This window comes from Eleginops maclovinus, chromosome 17 (assembly GCF_036324505.1).
Source record: "Eleginops maclovinus isolate JMC-PN-2008 ecotype Puerto Natales chromosome 17, JC_Emac_rtc_rv5, whole genome shotgun sequence".
NCBI classification, from domain to species: Eukaryota; Metazoa; Chordata; class Actinopteri; order Perciformes; family Eleginopidae; genus Eleginops; species Eleginops maclovinus.
This window is the reverse complement of record NC_086365.1, coordinates 4,590,189-4,604,575: the sequence shown is the minus strand read 5'-3', so window position 1 is coordinate 4,604,575 and position 14,387 is coordinate 4,590,189. Positions and strand designations below refer to the sequence as shown.

Genomic DNA, 14,387 nt, shown 5'->3' with positions numbered 1-14,387 from the left:
CGCGTCTGCCAGCCAAACCTCGAGCTATCCCCCCCAGCTCTAAGGTCAGTCATACACTGTGCCGCTCCACTGCATCATGGGAAATCTCCCGCAGGGTGGGGGTTGGCTGCATGAGCCACTTGGTGATGCAAGCGTGTGTGCGCACGTCGGTAGGAACGACACACGATAACGCACTGACGAGGATGCAGTGCCTTCGTCATCACAGAGATGAATAAAATGACTCGAGAGCGGGGGATTTCTGCTTTTGTCGTTGTTGTGAAAAGAAGGAATACAAAGGTTTGCTTCAGTCATAACCAACGAAGGGAATACACAAACAAGTCTGGATCGTATTTGTCCTAAAATCTCCAGCTGAGAGGATACATAAAGGCTGTTTAGCAAACAACTGGTGTTTGACTAGATGAAAGAAATCCCTCTTCGGATACAAGTGCGCCTCTGGCTGTGGGTTTGGCTGTTTCTCAACATTGTTAAGTCACAAATAACAACATCATGCTTTAATGATGAGTATGCAACACGCAACACTTTCAGCACAGTTCAATTTGCGGTTACTCACGTTGCCGTAGTCAATGTAGAAGACATGAACCTTTGCCGGTGACTCAACTTTCTCCACTCTGGCTCTGTACCTGGAATAGAATAATTGAGAGAGAGAGGCAGATAGAGAGAAGGAAGGGAGAGAGAGAGAGAGCATAGGGAAAGGGAGATGAAGACAGAGGGCACAAGAGGAAAAAGGAGATGAGTAAATGATTCCGTGCTTATTTCCCTGGGGAGAAGGTGTTGCAGGACCTGTCTGTTGTGATCGGGTCGGAGGAGCGGGAGAGGAAGATCAGGCCGGGGGAGTGAAGTGGGGACAGAGGGGATCTATCAGCACGGGGCAGGGCTGGGAAAATTGCACAGAGGCCTCTTTGCAATAAAGGACAGAAATTTGGACCCATTTTGCCTTGTAGCAAATAACTTTAGTGCATTAGTGATGTGCACAAAAACCCAGCATTTTCATTTTTTTCCAGCACATACGGCAGGCTGGATTTAATGAAAATAAACTGGATTTCCAGATTAAAGGAAACACCAACAAAGTCTCTGTGTGAGAGCTGAACCAAACTCATGAATTCATATAGGAGCTTTAAAAAAAAGTTTGTTTTGCTATAGTTCATCGCGAGAGAGGGGGCGGAGAAAATGCCCGAGTAGCAACTACGGCTAATAATTACGGCCATATGGGCAAAAGTTAAAAGACAAGAGAACACATTAAACCTAATAAGTGACTAACAAGAATAATAAAGAACCACACAGAGAGGAAGAGACAGTGTTTTAGTGACAGTGAGTTTTTCTTTTCTATTTACCCCGACTCTGGTGTGCAAAGAAGACTTAAAAAGGCGACAAGTTCCTAATTAGGCCCCTAATGAAACACGCCGACATTCCACATGCATCACAGAATACAAAGCTAGGAACAGAGAACAATGCTAATATGAGCATAATGAGCTTGCGCTACAACATTTGAGGAAAAACTAAAGATACACATCGAAACTGGGTGCAGGATGACTGTTTGGTCGTTTAAAGTAACAGGAACATTTTTATACAAAACAGACAGAAGAAAGTGAAGGTTAACAACAGATGGCCCGTTTTAGATGCCCATAGATGTCCACTGGTGGCTGGGACATGGGTATAACATCATATTTAGTCTGATGAGGAAGAAAGTAGACCACCTGTGTGGGGGGAACATTTGGTTTTTAATCAGTTCTGTGATCTTTTTTTTGCAGTCACCTTCTTGACACAGACACTCTCTCTCCCTCCCTCGATCACCGTGACTTTTATCTGTCCCCATGACCATCTGTAAACGTCCAACATCCGGTGAGGAGATGAGAAGGTGTCTACTGTGTGTGTGTGTGTGTGTGTGTGTGTGTGTGTGTGTGTGACTGTCAAGCCCCAGCTGAAAGGCCAAAGCAGAGCCAGAGAGCTAATTACACCCTGTAGGTGTCTGCAGTGAACGCATCACAGGCTGAGGAAGAGACGAGGTAAAAAGGGAACGTCGGGTGTTCTTGAGAAGAAAAACACTTGCGATTAAACGTATATATCTCAAGAAAATCTAGCTAATCAAACTGTAAAGTGTCTCAATTGTAGACTTGTCTGTCATGTAGAAATGTAAAGCGTTTGTGTTAAAACAGCAGTAATTACATTATAATGACCAAGCACAAACTTGAAAGGTCTTCAACTATCTGCATAACAGGAGGACACAGAAGTACATCAAACGTCCCTTTTGGCTTGCCCTACACTCGCAACTTCATGGATGAGGAGACAGTGCACAGCAGAGATAAGCAGGCTTGTCGCAGCGTTCATCTTGGAGGAAATGTTGCCCGTTTCCAAGGTGGAATCGCCATCTTTCCGAAACATGTTGAGCAAGATAGAGGTAACGGGTGGCCGCCATAAGACAGGAAATCTTTTGAAGCTAACTGGACCAGAGTTATGATGGGAACTGAGCTAAAGGAAACATGGCTGAGGTTCAAACATCTGTGTTCATCAGATTGAGGATGTGTGCTGATCTGGGCATAAATGAGGTTTAACTTTCCATTTTTATTTACAAATTAATTCATGGTGCATGTCTTACAGAGTAGTCCAAAGGTAATGTACCTAGTAGCGTAACTAATTACTTTCAGCAGTAAGTCATATAGTAAAGCAAGGGGTAACTTTAATTTTTTTAACCAACTAGTAATGTGTAATGCATCACTTTTTTTGAGTAACTTCCCCTACAATGGTTGCCATAAGAGCAGCTGCTGATGTTCAGGACTCAGTTAAGAGGGTTAAAGTCTTTACTAGCTCTTAAATGATCACCCATATTGACATTTTTGCTTACCACTCATCATCAGCAAACTTGGCTATGCAGAAGTCCCCTCGGCGTGGGGCGTAGGATCCCTCGACTGGGGGCTGGGCGGCGATCTCTGCTCTCATGGTCTCCATCAGACTCTCCAGCTGGCTCCCTGAGAAACACAATGTCAAACTTTAACCAACAGCTTTTGTTTATTTCTTTAAGTTGCATGTCATTACGTCACTATTGGCTGTTTTAATTTTTACTTTGACATTGACACGTTTACAGTGTTCCCTCTATTAGCAGCTTATGTTTATAGAGAAGAATATTTTAAGCTGAATATGTTTATAACTGGTCTTGAATGTAGTTTTGTAAGCAACACACGGGTCAGATTCAGAAGTCAAGCGGGGAAATGTGCAGTGTTACAGCAAAAGTGAAAAATGAAAGCAATTATAAAGAGTAAGCACACATAAGTAGTAGAATCAAAATAAAGTCAAATAAGTACACAACCATGGCTAAAACAGTGACATAACTAACACATTAAGGTGTTGAGGCATTATCAAAGTGAGAGACTGAGGATTTTTTGGGTTGTTCATGTTGTTTCGTTCGTAATTAATGGGAGACCTTCTAGTTAGCATTGTGTTGAGAGATAATGACTTATTGCATAATGCAGCATGGTTTAAGATACAAATCCGGTTTCAGTTGAACAACATCACAGCTTTGGGTAAATTTAGTTTCATACGAACAGTCAAAGAATACAAATACACAGCTCTTCAGTCACATAAAATAATTGCTTAAAAAAGGTGTTACCTTGGGATAAGGAGATTATATTTAAGGATGATATATCTCAGCTCTAATTGTTTGCTACAAACCACTTAAAACCAAAGTAAACCCAAACTGCCCTTTAAAGACTGACCAAAAATACTCTTTAAATGCTGCAAGCCATTTAGCACCATGCAGCTAATGCTGGTTTGACCCTGCTGGAGACATACAGCTCTGACTAACAGGAGCCAGCATAAAAAGGGCCCTTTATGGCCTATCAAGCCATTATATCATGCACGGCAGACACATTATGGTGGTTTCAAGGTGAGATTGTGTCTGTCGATATGGTGGAGGTTGGAGAAATCAGATAGAGAGTCAGTGCTCCATGGAGTCGATGACTGTGGTAAGTGGCAGCTCGATTTGTACCCATCAGTCCCAATCAGGGAGATGATAGTGGAGCCACTGAGTATGCCACTTCCTGCCATTTGTGCACTATGTATAATATACATGTTTGTGTATGGCACGGTACATTTATGCACATATATTCACAAGTGACTGTGTGTATGGGGAGGGAGTGTATGAAATATGCGGAAGAAATTACTGCAGCTAGTTTAGCAAAGTGCACCACATGAAATTTTATGTTGTATTTTTAGAGGCCATTTTCACTGATCTACCACCTGGAGGAGTTTTTTTGGGGGAAGCCAGGGTCGTCAGTAATAGAGCATGTCTAACCACACTTAATTATACAGGGAGGGTTCATTTCAAAGGCTGAAATAAAAGCTTAGCAGACATTGAAAGGACACTCGCCATTTATATGACACTGGTTCCTCTTTCACTTTCTATTCTCCGCTGCTTCACTTTCTATTCTCCGCTGCTACTGAAAAATGTACTTTGCACAAAGTATTTTTTACACTAAAGAACTACTTGCACTACCGTCAAACTGTGTTGATTGTGTCTAACATATGTATATATTACTTAGTGTTTTTTTTGTATACCCCTTTTTACCCCCCCCCCCCCCTTTTTTTTCTTCTACGCTCTTATCGTTTTATGTTACATGTTCTTGTTTATATTTGCACTGTGGGACTGCCAGAAACGGTATTTCAATTTTCTGTATGTATAACACGTGGAAACGTTGACAATAAAGTGGACTTTGACTTGACTTTGACTACAGGGTTGAAACTAAGTAAATATATACACTGAATTGGACAGTTTTGTGATTTAAAAACACATAAAAGGTCTTCCCTGAGTAACGTGAGGGAGATTTACTCCAAATATGGATCACTTTCAATTGCAAAAAATACATATTTATGAATGAGATTTGGATATTAAGTCAGTAAAGTGAGAAATGAATACAATTCTTGGTTCTCATGCCATTTTATTTGTTAAATGTCAGCTACATGTAAAAGATGACCCCAATATAAAAATGACACTTAGATGAATATGTCTGTTTTCTCAGCTGAACAGCAGATTTGTTAAATCTGAAAAAAGCAGGGAAACACTGTGCTCTCACACACAGTCTGTCCTCTCACTGCGCCATCAGTCCTAACGCTATGAACAAAAAACAACCACATTTCACGCTGCAGCTTCACTAATACACTCTAAATATGCCAGCCTTGGATAGAGAGAAAACAAATCTAATAGCTGGCCATCTGTACGTTAACCTGGGTTTAACAGTAACCAGGTTAATGCAAACTCCTGTCTTAACGCGTTTTTCCCACTAACCGGGTTTCTTTACATAAGTGTGTGTACAATTAGCATTTTCTGCTTACAATTCACATTACTGTACCAGCAAACAACAGCTTGGAGGCAGGCAGTGGAGCATGCACTTCTTAATACACACCATTCTTTACCGCTGAGGTGAGTCGTCATTAGCACCTAAAATTATTGCTGCTATTGGGATAAAAAGAGAACACATAAATAATGATGCTGTTTATGTGAGCCGAGCAGCTGCCAACCAGCAGACAGGAAACCTTCATTAGCATGTCAAACATAAAGGAAAAACACCAGCGAGGGGTACGGAGGGATTTGGAGTGTGAAGGAAAAGCTGGGAGCTCGGTTTGATTGTGAAAGGGGTCAGGGCAGAGGAGGGGTGGGGGTGTCCAAACACCTTATTGGCCACCCACTGCTACACCAACTGCTGATGAATGCAGTGAGGGGAATAGGAGCATAAACACACACATAACAACCAGACACATCCTCAGCGTTTTGTAGAGAAAGCAGTTTTTGGGAAAAACAGATCAGATGAATTGCTTCCTAAACCACACACACACACACACACACACACACACACACACACACACACACACACACACACACACACACACACACACACACACACACACACACACACACACACACACACACACACACACACACACACACACACACACACACACACACACACACACACACACACACACACACACACACACACACACACACACACACACACACACACACACACACACACACACACACACCATCAGCATGCTCCATCTTAGCCACAGCGGCTTGTTCCAGCCTTACTGGAGTGGCATTGTGCTACAGCCGTCACCATCCAGCCACCTCCTTGATTTATTAATCTAATTTAAAAAAGTTAGTGTGTGCCTTCCTTCCATCTAAGAGTGCACTGGTGTGAATGTATGTGTGTATATTTACACACCGACTTTTATATTTATTTCTGTTCCCGGGCCGTGTTCCACTTCAGGCCCGGAGAGGACTGAATAAATGACACATGAGCAGTAAGAGGGTTCTACCTGCTCTAAATATATGCACACACATGAAGCCCTAATGGATGGAGCCTCTTAGCAACCTGATTAGAAATGTTTTCATGTACAGTAGTTTGGCTGTAATATGTGATGCATATTTATGGTGGAATTTAATCGTAAACAGTGACCTGATTACTGGGGAAGATCTGATATGAATCTCGGCTTTTCAGAAGTTTGACAGGCCGTTCCTTACTGTGGGATCAGATGGTCTACTGAAATACTCGAGCTTTGAATTTAATTTACAATGCAGACATGCTCCTTCTTCCTACATGCACCATGGCAAAGTGCGGTTAGTGACGTCTTCTGACGCTCAGATGTCTCGCTTTGATGAAGGTCTGATGGTTTTCTACCTCTAGACTAAGACTGATGAAAGGGAAAAATATGCAGGTTGTTAATGCACGTAAAATGTGTTGCATGTCCTACTGCTAGGCAAGGGAACACTGAAATGTTCTGATGTTACATCCTTAATGAATATGTTTAACCCAAATGCATATCTCCGGTACCGATTTGAAGTTCAATACCTTCATTTTAACTGGGTCCTGTTCAGCAAAAGTGTCTTTTATCCCCTCCAACTCAGATTGTTTTTCTCTCCCATGTCTTACTGCCGATTGATCAAACAAGTTGGAATTTTTTATAGGTTTACTTTGTGGGCTGGATATACCCATGGGACTCTCTCTTTATATATATTGGGGTTATGAAGTCAAAGGGCACTGACAGTACAGTGTTATGGATCGCCATGTTTAACAAGATGATTTACGATCTGCTGTGACCCATACATTCACTCCAATTACTTCCAAGTCGAGTCCAGTCACACGTTAACAATAAATCCATGTCCATCCTCTGACTGACATTTCTTTTGACTTTCGAGAAAAAACGTGTCTTCTGATGTCATTCTGTGCAGTTTCCTTTATGACATTTTGCTGATTATGGTTGACAAATCAAACCATCAACTCCTGATGATTTTAGTGTGGGACTCTGAAGGATCATTAATATGAGGAGCTAAATATAGCCATTGCATCACACTGTCCCTGTAGCCCTTCCTCGTCTCAGGCGGTGTCCTAGGAGCGGTAAACTATGACAACTTTTAATTCATACACCTTTTTTCCCAGTGTGCTGCTGAGCAATGTATAATGCACACGTCCACGTTTGCAGGAAGTCTTTGATTTAGTATGCAGTGCGCCTCGTGCATTATCATTATTCTCTGTTGGGATTTACACATTCAATTTGCTGTGCAAGTTTCCTGGACAAAAGGTGTACCGACTTTGGGGTTATGAATTCATCATGAACACATCCATGTGTGCAGGTTTAAGGAATGCTGAGTGCTTTTTTCGCTGAACCATGGTTGGATAATGTGTAAATATGACAGCACATCGAAAAAGCAGGCATCCGTATGTAATAAAAGACACTACTCCGACTGCAATCATGTCAAAAGTCTGCAATGAGCTTTTTATGCTGCAGGCCATCACAGAGAGAAAATCTAGGCCCTCAGGGGTCAATTTAGAAGACTCTTATGCATCCTTGTGAAATCCAGAATGAATACTAGCAATCACATTAGGAAGGAAGAGCAGCGAGGACACTCTGCATTACAGAGGCAGATTCCTTTTCAATGTTGGCATACGGACAACTAAATATCTGCCTGCAGAAGGGGTAAACCATGTCGAGCGTGAATGCTCATTTTGTGTCGAAGGGAGAGCCAAAGTGATGATCCAAAAAAACAGCCAAACCACTGACTGCGTCTGATGCGGGCCAATTTCTCTCCGTCTTCATCTCTTTATTCCTCTGTTGTTTTTCCTCCCTCGTTCTGTAATTTGTTTATACACCATTATGGCTGCAGCTGTTTGTAAATCATATATAATTACATTGTGAAGGCCCAGTGCGGAGTGGAAAAAACGAGGAAACAATGAAGAAGGAATGGAGAGAGAGGTTAAGAGATACTTAGAACAGTTTTACAGGTTGGCCATGATCATATTTGATTATACTGTGGCACACGGTGTGTGAGCAGAAATAAGGGGGGGAACAAAAAGCCAATGAAAACAGTGAATCATGTGCCCTTTCGCTACGCATCCCAAGGCCATACTGAATTCTATTAAGCTGTTTACCAAAGCCATTAAACCACAGAAGGGTAAATAATCACAAAATAACAAAGGCAGAGGCCAAGAGAGCGATGGCTGTTATGAAAGCGTTCTCATTTCCTGGCTTAGAAGAATGAAGGAATTACCAAATCGGAGTGGAGCGCCTCTATGAAAAGGACACCTGTCGGGGAAACAATTGACTTGAGAGGATCCGGAGACCTTAACCTGGCTATAATTGATGATCATTTCCCAGGAAACATCAAACTGAAGCAGACACACAAATATGTTTAAGCATCAATTCACAGAGCTTTAGCTTGTTGAGTGCTATGAAGGACACATGGACGGTGCCTCTTCTACCTTCACAGAGCATTGTGTTAGTTTGGAGGGTTAAATATGCACGAGGTTTGGATGGGCTTTATCCTCTGGGGTAGAGGAATGACTACGTTACAAGCCATGCAAGCAACACTTCAAAGGTAAAAGGCCGCACTGACAAACAACAGAACACGGGCTCTGTGCGTAGCGGCTCGGGAGGTCTGCACTTGTGTGGGCAAGCAAACACGCACAGCTGTTATGAGTCTAAAGCCCCTGTGTGGTTGGTCAACAATGAGCCGGCGCTCACCCGGGGATATTTGTACACTTTCTGAGGACACAGTGTGACAAGGAGGGAGCCGAGACACGAGGAAAGGCCATTTACTCCCCTTCCTGAGTGATGTTTAAAGTGGTGTCAGCATCTGCCTAACATTGAGGGAGGCCACTATAAAAAACAAATGATACCCCTGCTTGACTAATGCTGCTCCACTCCCACTGGAGAGTGATATGGATTATATCTCACGCGATACCCCCGCCGCCGCTGCCGCCCCCCACCACCACCACCACCAATTACCCTGCTACATTCTACCCTTCCCGGCAGTCTGGAGCCTTTTACAGCAAATTACTGTTTCTGTAATTGGAAAACCATCACTGAAAATCTAAACAGAGACAGCATCTGCAGCTCTGTGTTTGCATCAGTCTCTCCTGCTCCTCTCTGTGCCACCTGTCGAGCCTCATTGACTGCGCCTAATGCCCTGTTTTGATAGTGAAGAGTCCAAATATATTCACAAGATGGCCCTGTGCACCATTTGAGGAAAGAGGACTGGGGAGTGCGGACTTGCCAAATTTGAAGAGAACCCCATGGACCTCTAAGTGGCTCTCCGCTGAGAAAAGTGTCACTCAGCTTTAGGTAATAGACCCAGAAGTTGGCATTAGAGCAAATCATGCGCGCTAAGATAGTGAAGAATAAGGATGAAATCCAAGAAAATCAAAAGCACCCCGCCTAAAACCGACAGGTGAGCTGACCTTTGAGAAGCTAAGTTGCGAATCCGATTTAATTATGAATGCCTTGGGAGGGGGGGGATCATCTGGGCAGAGTGTGACCTCTAAATATTGCATCGGCTGCAAAGGCAAGGAGCCGGGGAAAGGGAGAAACAGCAGCATCGACTGCTACAAGTACTGCAACTTTTATTCGCCTGCTTTGTTACTTTGCTCACTCAAAGAAAAAGGCCATGTTTAAAACAAGAGACATAAAAGACAAAAAGGACCCAACATGGGCCACGGTCTGGGTAAATTCTTCATAGCAAGAAGCTCTTTTCCTTTTCAAGCCTGTAAAGAAGACAACGTGTTCTCAATATTAAGAAGGCAGCACATTTTAATCAGACTGAATGTAAAAATTAAACCTAATGGTGTTAAAGACAAGCCGCTTTAAGATGACTGCATGTACATCGACAGAACACTAAAGCAATTACAGCCCCCTAATGTAATGGGGCCATTAAACTATTCAACATAATCGTTTATACAATTGTCACATTTAGCAGGATGTTGCATTTCTTTTGTATGTTGCCTGAAATTCATGAGCTCATTTTTTAATTTCCCCAATTAGTTCCTTCACTTCATTGTTTTAATTACATTGTTCAACAAAGAACTCCCTTGATTAAGAGAAAAATGACTTTCTCAAATGCTTTTGTGGAAAAAGTCGTTGCATAACGCTCGGTTGTAGGAGCTAATTATCTCACCCCCCTGACTGACTTGCCTCAGGAAGATGTTTCATAGAGAATGAAAATGTAAAGCAAACACTGCAGGCTGTGCAGGGACTTGAGTGTCTAAATGTGCACCCTTGTTTTTTTGTTAAGCTCTTTTGTATAAAGTAATCATCACTTGGCTGCCTTGACATGACATCCAATTAGCGGGCCACTCACCCTAATCAATATGAAATGCTGCAGTAATTCTCATGTCCTCTTATTGAAATCGAAACCGTGAACACCATGGTTACTGTGGCAACTCGCCTCCATTTAATATAGAGGGTGGATTTGAAAAGAAATATGTTATTACTGGGAGATCACTGTAGAGAGGCCATATTACCAAAGATGTTGTGCGGGAAACATCGGAGTAGAGGAACCCAACACAGAGGAAATAAGACGATTCCTCAATTGGCAAAAAGGAATCAAGCACTCGAAGACATAATGTAAAATTGGGACCTAACATTTCAAAGTAATGGAATTCAATCCCCAAAGACACAAAGGGCCAGGACTGAAGTGCAGCCAGAGAGAGAAGAGCTCCCTGCATGCCTTGCTCCATCAGTAGCTAGGTCCAGCATCATTAGGTGATGAACAGCTGCTGTGTGTAAAAGGTAGAAGTGTGAATAATGTGGACGGAGTGGCACCTGGTTGGGGGGGAACGACTCCACTCATTATCAGTCTGTGTGAGTGCCAGGAAACAAGCACCAGACAGGATGTACCACCAACTGCGCCACAGCGGAGGCTTGAGGTGGGCAGAAATCGTGCGTTTGTCAGCCGATGTCCGGGCCCTAGCAACCTGGACACTCGGGGTTGACGACCACAAACCGGAGGAGGCTGCTAGCTTGGCAAAGAAGAGCCCGTAGTGGTGTCTAGTGAAGCAGTCTGCAGGACATTATTAAATCTAACATTTCTGAGGGTTCTCTAGCTTACCCTAGGGTTCCGAAAGTTAGATTCAAGACTTTTTAAATGACACTTGAAATGAAAATGAAGGACAATCTTGCAGGCAATTGAATTTTTCCACTTTCCAGATCTGCGTGATGTAAATGCGAGAGGTATTTGGCAAATTATTTAAAAAACAAAAGAAGCCAAATATTTTCAAGAAAAATAGCAATAAAATCTTACTTCCCATTTTCATTTTTTGCACGTTTACATTTAAAAAAAAAAAGATTAAAGACCAAATAAGGCCATATTTTGTTCACTTATGGGTTCGATGACTTTTTAAATTAATCATGGTTACATACATTCAATAAACAACATATCTGCACTAAGCATCTAATTTATCCTTTTAAGTCCATTCAAAACTACAGTATGCACTATGAAACTGGGGCTCAGCTCATGAATTTTAGGGAAACTAATACCCCTGTACTTAATGTCTTTGATTATAAAAACTTGTAAAGCAGCAGAGCAGCGATTGCTGATACGCATCCATAAAGACTCCAGGGCTATATTTAGAAAGTTTTTTAATTATGTGGACTCTGCCGCATACAGGCGAAGCAACAACAGTGTACAGCATAGTCACTTGCTCCCCCCTGTGCCTGGAGTGGCCTCTGTCTTTTAGTGTCCAAGGTCACAAAGATCTATGCAGGTCCCCCTCCGACAGTAATTACATATAGCCTCCGGAGACAGAGCAATACAGAAAAAAGGAAAAATCGGGAGAGAAAAAGCAGTATGAGGAAGAGACAATGTGCGCGGGGAGGACAGTGAGACAATGAGAGATAACCGCATACAGCGACAGATAAAGAACCTTAAAATAAACGGAGGATTTAAGAGCGCAATCCCTCAAGCTTCTCAGTGACTGGGAAGAAAAAACTAACGTGAATTTAATCACTTATCGGGCTTGTGTAAAGATATCCATATGTGAAAAAAGAAGCACTTAAGAGTAATTAAATGTGAATAATTAAAATGGGAAAAGGGGTAAAACACAGAGCGCTAAGGATCCCCAGAGAATATAAATATATTACATACCAAGCTTCCTCCACAGAAAAAAAACTAAAACGAGGACCACTTAGTAGCTAACAGCGTGAACATGATTTTGTGGGCCTTTGTTCGTTTAAGTGTAACAACAGCTGTGTACACTTTGTTCACCACTGCCCTCAGTGAGACCACAATACAAGAAATCCTGGACCCCAGACTCCCATAGGATTAATGTTCTGTAATAGTATTTACATAAAGATGGCGGTTATCCTATTGTTTTTATAATGTTTCTCCCTGTGTTTTCTTTATTGCTATCCAACAGATGTGCTATTTAACTGGCCCTACTGGGGACTATATTGTGCTGCCATCTGCCTCAAAATGTATACGTTTCTATGTATATCAGTCTTGTTCATTTATTTGAATTTACTTTTTAAAACCCTGGTTTTAAGAAGGTTGTAAGAGCTCCTGCTCCTTATTGAGAGAATTATCTCGCTACCTGGAACATTTCACTGCTTTTTCCCTTCTCATCTTGCGGCTGTGACACTTTAATTTTCCTACTTGGAATCGATAAAGTTCATCTTATCTTATTGAAGATACGGTTGAAAACAAAATGGGAGCATAGCGCAAGACAGAAAAATTACTTTCCCCTGCTGGTCCCAGTTGCATTTTTAATCATTTGTGCTTCTATAAATACAGCTACCTTTCATGATTGCTTTTTACACCCACAATAAAATCTGTGATCATTGAAGTTAAGTAAAATGGTCTCGCATTGACCATAAAAAGCACCACCATTTTATTTGTCTTTCAGTGAGGCTTACCCCCGCCTTCCAAACTGAACATCAGGCGGGACCGGGGAGAGACAGTTAGCTGGCACTCTGTGTCACAAGCGTGCTATACCTCAAGGATGGTCAAGGAGTACTCAATGAAAGTGTTTGCTCCATCTGGCAAATGGAGTGGTGGTAGCGGTGCCAAAAAACACTCAGAATTTTGACTCTGAGCCGGTGAATTTGTAACTGCAGAGCACAAGATGGGTAGGTGTTGTAAACAATCGAGAAGTATTTGAATTCTGGGTGTCACAGAGGGCATAAAGGGCTTTTGTATTATGATGAACTGCAGGGATGTTTACATTAGTACCAGCTGTCTGTCATGTGAGTGAAGTGTCAGCTTTTGTTTGTGTTCCACATCATTTCTTTGACAGGTGTGATTGGTTAGATGCCCTGTCCGAAGTGCAGCACCCACGGGATGAGGTCACAACATAGAGGTGAACTTGCACACATTATCCAAGCTTTTCAATTCATGCAAAGTTCTGTTGCCATCAGTCACGAACACAGGCGTATTTATGAAACTCAGACTCTGATTGCAAGCTTGTCTGAGTTTATATATATATTCCTTCACTTGAGAAACTGAGGGAAAGCGAGGGGGGGGGGGGGGCATGTAATGATATTGCAAAGCACTCAGCTTGTATGATTTTACAGGCCCTAACACTTTGATGTGCTCTTCAAGGGGTTGGTATGACTTAATGTAGCTTTGAGGGAGCGTCAGCGAAAATGAAAGAGACCAACGGGAGAAAAAAGAGATGGAGGGAGGTGGGGCGGACAAACAGCGTGATGTAAAGGGAGATGAGGAGAAGGAGGAAGGGGTGAGGACTGGTCAGGTTTTGCCTCCCTGCTGAGAATAACACTTTTTTTTTTTACTAGCACGTAAGCTTCTTGGTGGAGGGAACACAGGGCAATTAAAGGGAGAAAATAAATAAAAAGGCTGCAGCATTGCTGGATCATCTAAAATCATGCCTCTACATGAGAAATATTAAATATCTCACAGCAATCCTGTCAAACCACACTGAGCAGCAATATAAAAAATGCAGTTTGTGTACATTTTGTTAAACACTTCAGTTGCTCCCCTTACAGACCCTAAAGAATATATGGGAAATGTGCTTTAAATCTATAAAAACATTTGGACGTGCTCTTTCGTGTATCCCAAGAAAAACCCATTAGATCATAAATTCCACAAGGCATCTTTCCTTTACATT

The 14,387-nt window shown here is 42.2% G+C and overlaps 1 protein-coding gene across 1 annotated transcript in view; it reads right to left on the bottom strand.

The window, feature by feature from the left end:
- Positions 1-14,387, bottom strand: part of snd1 (staphylococcal nuclease and tudor domain containing 1) — a 175,131-nt gene that overhangs the window by 20,564 nt on the left and 140,180 nt on the right. The window contains exons 19-20 of the mRNA XM_063905770.1: positions 2,840-2,963; positions 551-620 (exon numbers count right to left, since the gene is read on the bottom strand). Of these exons, the coding sequence (XP_063761840.1) occupies positions 551-620; positions 2,840-2,963 (194 nt within the window). The remainder of the gene's footprint in view (positions 1-550; positions 621-2,839; positions 2,964-14,387) is intronic.